At 41.1% G+C, this 16,344-nt stretch overlaps 1 protein-coding gene across 1 annotated transcript in view; it reads left to right on the top strand.

Moving 5' to 3' along the window:
- Positions 1 to 487: 487 nt before the first annotated feature.
- Positions 488 to 16,344, top strand: part of PSD3 (pleckstrin and Sec7 domain containing 3) — a 593,010-nt gene continuing 577,153 nt past the window's right edge. The window contains exon 1 of the mRNA XM_077773127.1: positions 488 to 943. Within this exon, the coding sequence (XP_077629253.1) occupies positions 620 to 943 (324 nt within the window). The 5' untranslated portion in view covers positions 488 to 619. The remainder of the gene's footprint in view (positions 944 to 16,344) is intronic.

Below are 16,344 nucleotides of genomic sequence, written 5' to 3'. Positions count from 1 at the left end.
AACATTATCCCCTGCTCCTTGAAGACTGCCCCTGGGTGCTAAAGGTGTGTCATTTGCTTCCTCAGGCTGTCAGTGGAACCATGGGGCCAAATCATGTCTGCCCACAGCTGCTGGCATCTGCATCCCTGGGCACTGAGGTCTGAAACTCGACCCTGACAAGGGCCCTACCCCCTTGGAGGAAATGGCTGAACAGCCCGCGCAACAGCAGATGAAAACTTCCTTCCTCTTCATCCAGCTGCAGGCCCCCCCTGCCCAAGCTCTCCCCTCCCAGTCTCCAGCCGCTGCAGCCTGGACAGCCGCCCCCGGGGGGCCAGAGGAGGGACACATTTTCCCAAGTCCCAGGACTGGCTTCTTGGCAGGCCAGGACCTCAGGCACACACAGGGCTTGGCTGCTCCTCCCTCCTGCCTGCTGCAGAAGGGGGACTCTGGGACACAGGAACCAGCTGCTTTCAGTTGCTCTGCTCTGAAGGAGGAGAGAGAGGAAAAACCCCAGGATCTGGACGTAAGAAGGGGTGGCGTCTGCAGATCCCCACGTCACAGGCCTTCCCTGGCCCCTGCCTCCAGGAAATTTGGACGGCTACAGCCCCTGTCATGCAGACTTCCTAGCCCGGCTCCCGTTATGAGCAATGAAAGCAGCAATCCCTCCATGGGATGGAAGCACTGGCCAGCCATCACTGTCCCCCAGGACCTGTGGAGCATGGACCCTCAGTCTTGGGATGCTTTGGGATGTTCAATTCCACAGACCAGCCTGGCTCACACTACTGACAGAGGTGAAAGTGCTATGCTGAGGAGAGGTGTTGCCACCTGCCAGGTTCTCCCCAAGAGCTGTGAAGAGGGCACCAGCACCACTGTGCGAGCTAGGAGAGCAAGGCTCTACAGATACTGTCCACCCATTCAGACCAGCAAGAGCTACCCGGCCCTGCCTGTCGCTCTGCCTCTCAAGGTAAGAAAGCCTATGTGGCTGAATCCTCAGATCCCAGGTGTTCCTAGTAGTAGAGAGAATAGCGAATAGGGACAGATGTGCCCACTAAGGCTCCCAGTTGCTCACACTTGGATGTCCCCTGCACTGTCGATAGAGTGAACCTCAGTAGCAGAGGTACTCATCAGCCACAGTCCCCCAGCCTTAGGCCTGGATCTTTCCTCTGTGCTCTGCCACCTTTCCTAGCCATTAGCAACATTTTGTTTGGAAGGAGAGGATGAATAACTGTTTCCCAAGATTTCTGAGAAAGATAGGAGAAGAAAAGGAAGTACATATTTTAGAGGAAGACCAGAGGGAAGGATAAAGGAGGTACATAGACCTTTATTGAGCCCTGTAATTGTCAGCTATTATGCCAGATATTTTCTTATATCCCATTTCTTATTACCTCATAACCACCCTGAAAAATAGAGGCTCATACCTCCAATTTCAGATGGGGAGGGGTATAAGAAGGGGGGAATTCTCCCCCTTCCAAAAAGAAAAGTATAGAAGCAAAACCTATTCTCTGGAATAGGCTCTGGGCACTTTGAGGAGGCTTCAGTGAATTTTGTGGAGGTTTTCATAACTGGAGTGCAGCCTTGGAACTCAGCCACATCTTTAGATGCTTGACTTTCTAAAGCCCTCATATGTACCTCCCATCTCCCCCCACGCCCCAACCCAAGAGGCTATATAGCCCTGGGCATTGACCTCTCAGCCTTCATTTCCCAGCAGGAATGGAAGAGATAACTCTGGGTGGTCTTCAGGGTCTCTTCTAGCTCTTATGGGCTTTATCTCCAATCATGGCCATGCTGGCTCATTGTTATTGGCATCTTATTCTCTGCATCTCTGACTCAACCTCCTCACTGTGCTGGTGCTCTCTCCACCCAGTTCAGGTATACAGCTCCTAAAATGGATGGACAAATTTAAAAAGTACGCTTTTATTTACCCTTTTTAAAAATCTTAGACAATTTGCTCTACTTTGCATATACATAGGTGACAGTGGTGAGGGTGAGGAAGAGCATGTGTTTTGGGTTTGGTGGGATCATAGAGAAGAATGGGGACTTTTGTTGGGGTATGGGAAGGTGGACACAGAAGGGACTCTCAGGGACCTCACAGGAGAAATGGATGAAATTTACATTAGAAAATGGGTCTTCCATGGGCTTGGAAATGATGTGGCTTCATCTAGATTCTGTGACTCTTTCCTATGTGCTTCTACACACCATCCTTCCTTTCTCTTTCCCCTTTTAACCGGGAACCTGTATAGTCACAGTTAAGAATTGGGGAGGGGCGCCTGGGTGGCTTAGTCGGTTAAGCGTCCGACTTTCGCTTAGGTCATGATCTCGCGGTTCATGGGTTCGAGCCCCGCGTCGGGCTCTGTGCTGACTGCCAGCTCAGAGCCTGGAGCCTGTTTCAGTCTGTGACTCCCTCTCTCTCTGACCCTCCCCTGCTCACGCTGTCTCTCTCTCCTAGAAATAAATAAAACATTAAAAAAAAAAAAAAGAATTGGGGAGAAAGGATGAGCCCAAGTTCTATTCAGAAGGGAATTCTTGGAAGAAAAGAGATACTAGCCTGTTTCCTTAAGAAATAGTTTACATTCCTTCCTAGTTCTTGTATCGCTCATTTCCTACAGGGATTTAGGAGGAATGGCATACCCATGCGTCAGAGCCCTGTCTCTCTATGTGGGGTCACACAGTACTTGTTTATGTACTTTGATGCTGGTTTGATAATTTGAAAACTCTATCTTTTCCTACTCTCCCCTCCCACTGTCCGGATATAAACCAAAGCCTCAGAGCCATTTCTCTAGGGAGAGGTACCTTGGGAGTTGGTCCAAGTGGGTATATTTCTGCGTTGTCTGCTTCATGTAGCAACTTTTATGAATGGGCTCCCAGATACTGCTCCATCTAAACTAAGCGTTGTAAGATTCTGGACTATAAACTTAGATTTGTGTGCTAAAGTGTTGGGCCAGTAAAAGGGGCCCTCAGTAGCCTTAAGGGAGAGAAGAAGAGAGGAAAATCACTGGGTCACCTGGGTAGGATGAGAGAGCACAGAGTCCATGTAGCCTGTCCATCTGGGGTAGGACTAAAGGTGGTTAGAAAGCAGCACTACAGGGGCTCATGGGTGGCTCAGTCGGTAAGGCGTCCGACTTGGGCTCAGGTCATGATCTCACGGTTCATGGGTTTGAGTCCCGCATTGGGCTCTGTACTGACAGCTAGCTCAGAGCCTGGAGCCTGCTTTGGATTCTTTGTCTCCCTTTCTCTCTGACCCTCCCCTGTTCATGCTGCTTCTCTCTCTCTCTCTCAGAGATAAATAAAACATTAAAAAAATTAAAAAAAAAAAAGAAGAAGAAAGCAGCGCTACAAAAACTTATCCTTGAGGTTGCTGGTCAAACGTTGTGATTCTCTCCAGCACAGGAATGATGGGAGTTGGGAAATTAGCACCCTCAGACCACAAGTCCTTTAAATGCCTTATGGCTATTGTTAGCCAGGTGACCCCTGCCTGGTCTTCTGTCTTTGAGAAAGGAGTACAATTAACAGAGAGAGGTTTTCTATCTGCCCAGTCTTGAGCAGATTAAGATGTCTGGATTTGATAGACTAGTGTATGAGAATTCTCCAGTCTTCTCATGCTTTGGAATTTAGCTGTAGAAGTCACTGCAAAGTGGCAGCAGACTGATTAAAAACGTCTTCTTTTCACCTATGAATGGAAAGCCCTTTTTACCTATAATGGAAACTTTAACCTGATGTACTCATGAAAAATGTGATTGATTTATTAAAGTGAAATGTTGGTTATATAGAAGCAAAGTCTATGACTACATGTGTTTCATAGGCTTGAAGTCCTTGTATCAACATTCTAAGCAGAAAAATCTGGATCTTAAGTGTAAAGTCTCTTCTTCACAGTACCCCAGATGGCTAAATTTATTCTCTCACAGCTGAAACAAATGGGATCCAATATAAAAATTGTTGACTGACATCCTTCCAAGTATCATAGGGAGTGAGTGTAGCAAATCAAATTGATTGGTTTTTAATTTATAGCAAAAACAACTATAGCGCTCTATGGCCAATAGAAGGCTTCCAATGCTATTTCCTCTTAGTAAAACGTCAAAACTCCATGAAGATAGGATATACATTATTATCAACCCCACTTCATGGATGAAGAGACAAGATGCTTGTAGATGGTCAGCAACTTGCTAAATCCCATGACTAGGATGTGGCAGCTCAGGACAGAACTCTCGTTATCCACTTGCAGGCCAGAGCTCTTTCAGCCTTCTCTCAGGGTCTTCTGAGCGGGTGAGATTTCCTTGGAGGGTAACCCACTACTTCCTGGAACCTGGGACTCTATACTCCTATATTCTCTNATCTATAGCTTTAAATTTCCCAGAAATTTTACTTCTCTCTATTGGTCTTCCTTTTCTTTTCCTCCTTTCTCATCTCAAAAGCAATCACCTTTCTGAGTTTTTATCACCAGCTTCTAGGAATGTTCAAGTTGGAGAATGAGCCAGACAGACGAGGAGTCAATGGGAGGCTTAGGGGTTGGGTAGTTCTTCTTTAAGACAGTGAATAGAAGTGTGATGTAGACTATTTTCTTATAGGCAGGCCCTGGCAAGCAGACTAGAAAAAATAGTTTTAACTTTCTGTGTCTTGGATTGTTTTGTTTTAAAATAAGACCAATGTCTGAAATATAAGTCTGTAAGTTTTTGATGGAAAATTTTTATTTAGCATAAAGGTCACTGGCACTGGAATTTAAGAGATGAAAATGAAGCTGTGGTTCTGCCGACTAACTAGATAATTAGCTAAGCAGCCTCTGACAACTCATTGGACAAAGCTAGGTTATCACTTTTGTTCTCTGAGATCTTTCCAGTTCTGACTTGCTATGATCATGAATCTATGAATTCAGAAAATGAATGAAACTCTTTAATGAAATAAAAGTATTAAAACAATTTAATTTCATCTGCCTCAGCTTGTCTCTAAAGATTAGTGATTTTGTCAAGTGACTTCACTGCAAGGAAGACACGTACGTTGGGCTTGGCTCCTCTCTCTCAGGGAGATCTGGGACTCCAGTGGGCGCTGGGATGGTTATATATGTGAATAGCACAGTGCCTGGCACTTCACAATTAGTTGAATGAATGAATGAATAAATGATGGAATGAACCTCAGAAAGGCTTTTCTGAGCAATAAAACAAATCCCCTCTATGGAATTTTAGGGCCAGAATTCCCAGCTCTCTATCTCCTAATGATTGATATTTCCTTCTCTACCAGATTTTGCTTGAATTAAATTCCCTTCTGGAGTTGAATACTGACCCCCTCCCTGCCCCCCGCCAGGTATACCTAACCCCTCCTGGAAGAGGTCAATATCTTATGTGGGGTAAACACTTAATTACCCAACATCTTTGACTTTTCTGACCTGTTGTAAGCTTAGAAACTGTTCTGAACATAAAATGGTAATTCCATCTTTACATTAATCCTTCTTGGTGAGCAATTTAGAATTTTAAGATAGAAATTAGAACAAAGAGAGAGCTTACACAAATGCCCACGTGGTAGTTTTAACAGCAATATAGATAGATGTGTGGTGATGTCCCTTTTAAAAGATTTTAGTACTTAGGAGACAGTATTGATTGCATTGAAAAGCTTATCTTTAGTCTGTTTTACACTGCATTGGTTTTGACACAGATGTCTTGATTTATTCCTTGAATAAATGAAGTCTGAGATAGCAGACTGAGTTTCAATTCTTTTTTATTTTGTGATTTGCCTTGGCGTTCCCATGACAACATTTTCTCGCTCTTTTTCTCTCCTTACCCTTTCCTTTCACATTCAAACACAGACGTCCTGTGATCATTGTACAAGTGCTACCCTCGTGGAACTATATACACTTCAGCATCTTGATTGGAAGAAAAGGGCAAGGAACACAGGGGACATTTTACAGCCGGGGGTTCCTGTGACATAAGAGAAAAGCAGTTGGAGTGGGAGCTGGGACACAGGGGCTCTGGCCCTCTCTTTGATTCAAGTCAGCTAAGTTAAGGGCAAGTCTCTTCATCTGGGTCTTAATTCCTTATCTGTAATGTGAAAAGATTAGACTGCTTTCCTTTCATCTAGCTCTGTGATTCTAGGTTCTCACCAATCTATTTGTGCCTATATTTTGGAAATTCAACCTAAACTATAGCTTTTGATAAGAAATCTCTAAAAGCCCATCATATTTAGAAGTTACTATAAGTTGGGAAACTCCTTTATTGGTAAAATTACATGCCTTTCTACATCCAGAGGATAAATAAGAACTAATTGTACTTTAAAACACTTTATACCAAAATATACCCAATTTTTAAATCTTGAATGTTAATTGTTTTTACCAAATATTAGTAACATTATTCAAATATTAGGTTTGGCCTGAGACATTTGGACAGGAGCTAAAGTTAGGTTTTTTGACTATACACAAAAGAGTTGTGTTTTGTTATTCTCCCATATTAAAAGGAAATAAATTTGCTGAAAGGTGTTTTTAGTCTCTTGAATCAATTATTCAGCAAAGAAAATATTGGCAATCAATTCAATCAGAAAGTAAGACCTAGAATGATGAAGAAACTTGTCCTCACTTAGCTAGTTTGAATTAATTTCAACAGATTGCCTTAGTTTAACTTTGAAAGCTTGTGCCCTTGAACAAAGGTGTTCTATTAGGATTCTTGTTCTAGTTAGAATTCTTGGTTGTGTACAGTAAAAATCCTCAGGGATATTTTATCCCAAATGCAGGGGACTCATTGGAAGAAAGATACATGTGTAAGTGTAGAACCCAAGGACAGAGGCATAGATGGGCCTCAAGACCAACTGGAATGAGAGGTCCAGAACTTTCAGGGGTCTCTCTTTATCTCTTTTCTCTGTTGGCCCCTGCTCCTCTCTGTAGTCTTCTCTGAATCATTTTCTTTCTTTCTACACATCTGCTTCCTCTACCCCTTCCTCCACAGGGAGGAATATGGCCACCCACAATTCCCAGTTTACATCTCCTCTCAGAGACAATTCAGACCAAGACTGGAACCCCTTAGGACTGCTTCCCAATACCCTGGGAAGAGGCTTCCTGGACCAATGTGGGTTGGGTATCCCCCCAGTTTATTTTTGTGGGTGCAGGAGCAAGTACAGCTCACAAAGTACTATCAGGTCTGCTGATAGGCCAAAAATGGTGATGAATATGTATATGTTAGAAAGGGACAGTTTCTAGAAATTAATGGGACATGGCGAGGAGGGGAGCAAATGTGGACAACGAACAAATAAATGACCAAAAACACTGCCAGGGTGTTGTCAGCTAAAACTTATAAAGTGATTGCTTTGTATAAATATCTTATCTGAGTCTTTTCAAATTTTAAGGAAGTCAGTTTTTATAGACTTTGGGGAAATTTTAAAAGAGCATCCCTGAAGTAAGCAATATATTAAAATCAAACTATTGCTTGATATGGTTTATGAACAGATTTGTTTTCAGAATCTGATACTGGCTATGACATTGTAAATTTTCTCTTTCAAATATGTTTCTTCTTTGTGGATTTTTCAGAGACGATAAGATGCTATAAGATTTACACAAATATAAGTCCTTAGTGAAAGTGGGGTTCCATACTAAGCAGATAACCATCTTAGATTCTGCGTGTGATCTCCTCCACTTTACAGCAACTCACTGGGACTCCTGACCAACAGAATTCAAGAAGAAAGAACAACAAAAATCGCAAACATAAGCCACATTTGTTGAACTGGGCTATACTGATTCCTTGAACTGAACCGTATCAATGAAAAACACAAAAGGTGGGCAAAAGAAAGAATGATGGTTCCATATAGTTAACATTGCTGGGCTATTGCAGGGCTGTGTTTTTAGGAAGCTCACTTTCCCTCATTTTAAAGTAATCAGTAGCTGTGACTCCTTTTTTGGCTGCCCTTTGTGTTGTACATATTTCCTGTGATTATATTTTGTCAATTTTAACTTTTTGGAATCTAACTTTCAATTTTCAGGATGTGTGAATTTGTATTAACCTTTCAATCACCAGGTCCAGCAGATTATGAGCCAAAAAGCTTCAGGGCATTATTCAAGCATTTACAGTGTTCTGTCATTTGAAAATCCCACTTTATCAGCAAAGAGCTTTGTTTCTCTTTATTGAATTCTCAAACTGATTGTACGAAGTAACAATTAAAATGTCACACCATTTATCCCAATCATAAGCAGAAAGATCTCAGGAGAGTTTGTTTATATGTACTCAATCTTTTCCATAAAGGATTTCAAGTGCACTGCAACTATAGCACAAATAATGAATTTAAAAAATGGCAAAGGGAAAGGTAAATAGTAATAAATAATCTGGTGTAGGAAAATATAAATAAGGATCAAGATGAAGAAAAGATCACATCAAAATTAGAAAAACAACAACAAAAAATGTCATAAAGGCCTACAGAGCTGGTATTATTGAAAGTCAGATTTGGATCTGTGCTTTCTACATATCCAAGCTATAAAGGACATGGTTAGCTACACAGTTCTCATTGTGAGAAGGGTAGGAGGAAAGGAAAGGAGAAGGGGAATAGGAAGGAAGAAAGGAAAGAAGGAAGGAAGGAGGTTTTTAACATGTTCCATAGAAATAGTTCTCTCAGAAAACCAAATTTTGCTTAGCCTTTAAAATAACAATAAAAATAATATTTTGGATAAAATCTTTTCTCAGAAGTACTTGATATTTACTATTTCCTTGTTTCTTTAGAGGTATATACAACATAATATAGTTTTATTGATAGCTTGAGTAATCACTACAATAGTATTATTTGTTGGCAACTTTACATTGGTAAGACTATTTGCTTTTTTTTTTAAGTTTTTATTTATTTTTGAGAGAGAGGGAGAGACAGAGCATGAGTGGGGGAGGATCAGACAGAGAGGGAGACACAGAATCTGAAGCAGGCTCCAGGCTCTGAGCTGTCAGCGCAGAGCCCGATGCGGGGCTCAAACTCACAAACTACGAGATCATGACCTGAACCGAAGTTGGAGCTCAACCAACTGAGCCATCCAGGTGCCCCAAGACTATTTGCTTTTATACATAATTTCTCCAAATATTCTATTGTCTGTGTCCTTATTGCTTTTCAGTAATTTTTCAACTTCCTGCAGGTTGGCCTTTTCCTTCTTGCTGTTATTAATGTGCCTACATCTAATATACTTTTTCTAATCCACCACAATCCCAGGAAACTAGATAACAAATTTGTTTAAATTATAAATCAAGTTAATTGTGTAAAGAAAAAGTAAAATTGCTCTGTGTAAGGGGTTGAGTGGCTTGTCTATAGCAGAAAATCTCATGAATTTTAATACACTTTTTTCTTCTGATTTTGTGTGTTCAGACACGGTATTTTTGCTTTCTATAACTATGGCCACAATCTGGATGAATAGTTGCTAAAGAAATAATTTCTGGACTGATTCATTCAGTACAGATTTCTTGATCACTGACTATCTGGCAGGCACTGTTCCAGGCACTGGGATATAGTAATGAGTAGGACAAAGTCCTTCCTCATATATTCTGGTAGAAGTAAGAAACGAAACGAGTAAACAAGACATGAACATACAACTTCAGATTTTGCAAGTGCTTGGAAGAAAGTAAAACAGAAGTGAGGGGTGAGGTAATATGTTTTACAATGAAGTTCAATTTGAAAGTGAGAATTGGCCTCATGGGGAAAGTGACTTTTGAACTAAGATTTGAATGACAGGCAGGAGCCAGCCAAGGAAGCTCGGGATGGGAAAGGTTCAAGGCAAGGGTTAGCACAAGAATCCTCTGTACCTGCAGGATCAATAGGGAGCATAAGTTACTAGAAAAGACAAAGCCATAGGCAAGGATAGATCATGTAGAGCTTCATAGACTCAAACAAGAAGTTAGAATTTTATTCTAAGTACAACGGGGAGCTTTTGGAGAGTTTTAGACAGGAGAGGCAGAAGTTAAGGGAGGGATGGGTGCATTTATGAAAAAACTGCCTTACAATTACTCTGCAGATTAGAGAATTTAATATTCTCGCCTACTTCCTAATCTTACTGAAAAGTCCTTGAGGCACGCAATTTAACTTCCTCTGGATGATAGGGAGCTCTAAGTTTTTCTTCAAAGTCCGTTAGCTCTGAACTGTAGAGGTATGATGAATTCATGAAGGATTAAGACAGGTGGAGGAGGCGAGAATATTCCAGTTACTCAAGTATTTGAGATTTCCCTGAATGAAACTGAATTCTAATGATAAAGTTGTAACCTTGAAAAGTTTGACTTTGTTTAGGATAACAATGTTTAGTATTTAAATAGAAAAATCTTCCCTCTGTATCATTATAAAATGCATTGCGCATAATAGGTGCTCCATAAATATAATCTCTAGGTTGCCTATGGCAAAGCCACTCTGAGTGACCTCCTCTTCACTAATTCCTTCAGTTCTTTGCTCATGTCCTTCAGTCCCCGCACTTTGCATTTGTAAGGCATTAAACTGTGACACATCCAGGCTGGTGACTTGTCAGGCACCAGTAGTAGTTGGCACTGTTGGAGTCAATCCAAAGTAGAATAAAATTTCAAACTACCTTTGGGGTCATTAATTTAACATAGTGGTCTATTTATGAAAATGTATTTCTCTTGTGGCTTAGACCAATGTTCTTGGGTGGGCCTGTGGCCAAGGAATTACAGTAATATTTCTCTTTGGCTCAGCTTGTTGACCTAGTTTCCTAAGTCTACTTTGCAAATAATCTTTGTGAAAAATGTCCCCTTAGTAATGATAACTATTCTCCTAAAGAGCCAGCTTTACTCCATGCTTTGAACAACCTATAAAATAAATATTTTCACCATAAATAATCATTCCTACTTTCCTGCCATTTGAGAAAGCTAATGACAAAATTCTTTCCATTTTCATCCTCAATCTGTTTTAATAAGTGAACTTTTTCTTACACTTCTCTACAAACTGCTTTTCCATCTTTTTATGCTGTTTTGTGAACGATTTATGGTTGGCTACCTTCTGTGAATTTATTGGGTTGTCTGATTGTTTGTAACCTCTGAAGTCCTTTGAGAAAAACAGCATTACCTAAATCCAACTAGAAGGAATTATACTATTGACCACCTAAGTTACTCTAAACATTAGTAAATGAATTTTTTAAATGTTTCTGTAGGTCCTTTTTGTAAACATAAAAGAGGAGGGAGGTTCTTTTCCTACTTCCTATAAGCTTGAGGTTGCGGCAGACAAACATATACAAAGAGGCATTTTTAGACATATACAAGAAACATCAACAGAATAAAGACAAAGTGTTAAAACTTTGTGTAATGACCACAAGCTACTATCTGCATGTCATGATTTGAGAAGAAAAGTCACCATCTCTGCTGCATATTGTGAGGGGAGGATTCATACTAGAGATGGGCTTCACAGGCCATCTGAGTGAAGGCAGGAAAGGCATGGCTGATTGATCGAATGTAAAGAGGGTTTGCTTTGGGAGTTTCTCCTAGGTTCATGTGTGAATTTCCTTATGCATTAATAATCTAATCATATACACATAGAGTGAGTGTTTTCCAAACTGAAAATTAAGATTTCTGGGTTGTAAGTTTATACCTTTTTTCAAAAGTATAAAAAATAAATTTAAAATAATAAACTACACTTGCTGAATAAAATATTGTGAAAAGAAGCACATATTTCAGCATAAAAACATGCATAATTTAATGCAACATTAGAAAATTTGAGGTCAAGACCAGAAAATCTGGACACAGACTACCATGTTTGTGTGTTAGAGAAAGAATCTTTCTTTGGCCTGGTTTAGGCCAAGAAGATTTCTCCTCACCCTGGAAGATTTCCTTTTGTGGAGGTTAGGAGGTGGCAGGAGTGTCGGGGGTAAGCAGTCATGGCAACTGATTAAGGCCACTTCACAAGCGTTGTTGATAGGAGACAGCAGAAACACAGGAATGGGTCAAAGTTAGTGAATCTGAAGCGATTTCCTGGTCAGAGTGTGCAGGGAGGTGGTGAGGGGAGGATGGGCTTGAAATGCTTCTTTGAATGCTGCACCTTTTGGAAGGACCACAGTCTTGCCCATGGGACATGAAGGATTCTGTCATTCAGACAGCAATCCAAAGCCATCATCCAGGTTGGGAGTGGGCAGACTGTGACCCCTGAACAAAAATGAGGGTCAGAACTTTGTGACACTATAACAATATGTCAGTTCACAACAGTAATGTATAGATTGCCTTTTCTGCATCTTTATTCCCTGGCAAAATGATCATTAAGACCTCTTAGACCTCTTAATCATGAAGACAGACCAAATAATTCATAACTTTAATATCCCTTCCTTGGCAGACTTGACTGGCCTATGCAGCAGACTTTGCCTTATGAAAAAATTGGTTCCTATTCTGTTAAGACAAGGAAAAAGAAGAAAATAAGCTATTCATGAACTGTAACTACAGCAGGCATCATGTTCAGAAAAAAGAACCATTTTGTTATTTTTAATAAAACCACATTAAAATCTTGCTCCAATACCCCACCTTCCTGGACTAGAAATAAATTTAGTACCAGATATATTCAGGGCTCCCTATCCACTAAAATTGGGCTAAGGGTCAAGAAATTTCCATGATATTGGGGCACCTGGGTGGCTTAGTCGGTTAAGCGTCCGACTTCCGCTTAGGTTTAGATCTCGCGGTTCGGGGGTTCGAGCCCCGCATCGGGCTCTGTGCTGACTGCCAGCTCAGAGCCTGGAGCCTGTTTCAGTCTGTGACTCCCTCTCTCTCTGACCCTCCCCTGCTTACGCGCTCTCTCTCTCTCTCTCCTAGAAATAAATAAAACATTAAAAAAATAAAAAAAAAAATTTCCATGATATGAAAGCATTCATGAATTCTTGCATTTACTTGTTCCCTCAGCACACGGTCAGCATAGCACCATATTGAAGAGCACAGACCCTGGAGCCAGACTCCAGGTGTGAGTCTCTGCTCTGTCTGCATCTTCCTACCTGGGTAGCCTTGGGTGAGTCACATAATCCCTCTGTACCTTGGTTTCCTCATCTGTAAAGTAGAGGTGAGGTGCGTACTTACTTGATAGAAAATAAGAATTGAGTTCTAATATAAATATAAAGCACTTGGACCCATGCTGGGGAGCCTCTAATGTCCATCACCAGTTCTCCATCCTCCCTAACCTTTGCCAAACTGTCTCTTGTTCTGGGCTGTGTGATTTCAGGTCTGGCAGCTCCATGGCTTCTGCACACCTGGTCCTGGGGTCTGGACTCCCTCTGTGCTTCTAGAAAAGTAACACAAAGGAAGTAGAAAGGTCAGGAGTAGGGGAAGGGAAATAGAGGTCTCTCTCCCTGTAGGTCTGAATAAAGATTCCTTCCATCTCCAAATATAAACCATAAAGGCTATTATTTTCCTTGTTTAATCATAACTTTTGTGTTACATATTTAATATCTGAATTCTCTATCAAGTCATCATCTACTGCAGGCCACAACTTATGGGACCTTGAAAAAAGGAAAAGCACTGAAGCTTGGACATCTTCAGGAAAACAGAAGAGCTCTCTATAGTTGGAAGAGTAAAGTAATTTGCCTTAGAATCCTAAAACAAGGTTAGGAAGTGGGAGGTAAAAATATTAAAGCCTGTAAAATCCTGACTAACAGCAAGTCATTTCAGAAACACACTCACCTTCCCTTTAATTTCTGCTACTCTCCTGCTTAAAATTTACCCTAGGATGCTGCCTCTGAGCAGCCCCCAGAATTAATCAAGATTCTCTTTGTACTTGCCAGGCTCAGGCCAACACCCTCCTCTCCCAGACACTTGTTTCAGCATCTTTACCATCTTCTAACAGAAAAGAAATCTCGTGAGGGACACTGTGACTTGACATATAAACCTCCCCAAGGCACAGCAAAGGGCTTGGCTTAAAGGGAAGGGAGCTGGAAAAAACATCAGGAGAAAATTCACAAATTCATATTAATAAATTATTCTGCCACTCAAATGGTTTAGAGAGATTTTTAATTATTAGACCACATGTAAAAATAAAACACTAAGGCTGAGTCTGTCTCGCCTAAATAAAAAGGAAAAAGTTAAGGAAAATTTGGATTTTACAAAAATTTATTGATAAACTATGTTGGTTCTCTGGATTCAATGTCCTGGATTCAAGCTCCTTGGTTAGTTCCAAGACCTCTTTTATCTTTTTTTTTTTTTTAATTTTTAGAAGGGAATACCAATCTTTATTTACACTTGACTTTGAGTTCAGAGCCATCTTTTTTTTTTAATGTTTATTTATTCTTTGAATAAATAAACATTATTCAGAGCAGGGGAGGGCAGAGAGAGAGGGAGACACAGAATCTGAAGCAGGCTCCAGGCTCTGAGCTGTCAGCACAGAGCCTGACACAGGCTTCTAACTCAAACTGCAAGATCATGACCTGAGTGAAGTCAGTCGCTTAACCGACTGAACCACCCAGGCACTCCAGAGTTCAGAGCCATCTTAAACAGTATAGCAAAGCAGGAAAAAGCACAGATCCTGTGACCAAGGCTCAGATTCCAACATAAGCATCAAGCATATTAACTATGTGACAACTAGCAAACATTACCCGGAGTTCCTTCAGTAAAGTGGAGAGAGCATCACCCCAGCTTCTAGGGTTGCAGGATTTTTTTTTTTACCACAGTCCCCGGGATTCATTGTCTCGCAGCTTCAGAGAATGAAGAAGTGGACACAAAATGAGCAGCAGGCAAAAGTTTATTAGAACATAAGATTAGAAAGGAAGAATAGTAGAAAAGCTCTTTACAGTAAGGAGAGGGGACATTCAAAAACGAATGCCAGAGGATTGGCAAGAGTCCTTGTTTTATAAGGTTCTCTGGTCAGCCCTCCCCCTTCCCTTCCCCCTTGTTCCTTCTCAGGTCTACCTTTATTGGCTTAATAGCTTCAGGTGCTGGGTTGTCCATTTCTGATTGGCTCGTTTCCATTGTATGCGGGGTGGTCTATGGCTTTACTCAGGTCTTTTGTCAAATTCCAGAGGGGTAACCTGAGGGGAGGTAGGTGGGGTCTGTTACATTCTTAAGAGGAACCTTATGCCTGAAGGGACTTCCTGTGGTCAGACACTCCTAGCATTGTTCTATAATGGGTTTTTTCCCTACCCAAGGAACTCAGGCCCTGACCTTTCCCTCTCTGCCTACTGAATCCTACCTTCTCCGGTCATAATAGCAACTGTTGTAGCAGCCTCCACCCCAGCTCGCTCCCCAGGCACTCTACCTGAAAAGCAACTGGCTGAAAGGCAGTGAGGGCTTTGCAAGTCTCTATTCTGCTGGTTAGGGTGGGACTTGGTAAGCTATTGATCTTTTGAAGGAGTCTCTAACTCCAAATGTTCACCAAAGGCAAGAAATAGGAACTCTAGAACTGATGCAAGGACCAAGCGAGAAAAACTGCACATAGGTCTTCAATAAGTATTAATTATCTATAAGTCTTGCCCAGGACAAGGATGTGTCCAAAGTATGCAATGATGTGCAAAGTAGGGTACACAAGACAATCTGTTTGGTACAGAAAGAAAAAGATTGTTTATCTCTTATTATGTTCTTTTTATGTTTTTATCTCTCAACTTTAAAAATTTTTATTTTGTGTTTTAAAATTTATATGACATATTAATATGATAGTATTAATTGCAGTAATTGGGTTCAGGGGGAAAGGTTTGAACACTGCTAGGCATATAATACCAAACTAAAAACAAATACTATTTATGTAACAATTTTATCTAACTCGTAAGCTTCTTGTAGCCTCATGATTCATCTGAAATAGGGCAGGAGTGCCCGGAACTATGATCTAGTTCTGCTACAAACTCTAATGTGTGCAAGTTTTCCCCATACCACCAAAAATTCTTCTATACCAGCTAGGTGTCCTGCAATTCAACTCCATTCCGACACTATCTACTTGGAGCTAGCGTCAGATCTCATAGATTGAGGGTTTAGTACTACAAAACTGCAGCACTTCCCCCAGACCACTTTGTCATCAGATGCCAGACCAGATTGTCACCTTTGCTTCTGACGTACTGATTGGAGCTTTAAAGACTGCTGTTTGGGTTGAATTAGTCTGCTAGGGTGACTCACAGAACTCAGAGAAACAGTTTACTTATTAGATCACTAACTGGTTTCTTATAAAAGGATATAACTCAGGAACAGCCAAATGGAACAGATCACAGGGCGAAGTACGGAGAAATGCGTTGGAGTTTCTATGCCCACTCCAGGAAGGCATGCCACTCTCCCTGAATCTCCAGTGTTCATCAACCCAAAAGCTCTTTGAACCCCATCTTTCCAGTTTCATAGCACCTTAATTGCACAGGCACAATTGATTAAATCAACCATTGGTAATTGAACTCAATCTCCAGCCTTTCTCCCCTCTCTGGAGGTGTGAGGAGGGGCCACTGGACTAAACTTTCCAACTCTAATCACAGATTAGTTCTTTTTTTTTTTTTTT

The sequence above is a fragment of the Crocuta crocuta genome, unplaced genomic scaffold, assembly GCF_008692635.1.
Source record: "Crocuta crocuta isolate KB4526 unplaced genomic scaffold, BGI_CrCroc_1.0 scaffold177, whole genome shotgun sequence".
Classification (NCBI taxonomy): Eukaryota; Metazoa; Chordata; class Mammalia; order Carnivora; family Hyaenidae; genus Crocuta; species Crocuta crocuta.
Note: the sequence above shows the minus strand (reverse complement) of the source record. Positions and strands in the feature narration are given on the sequence as shown.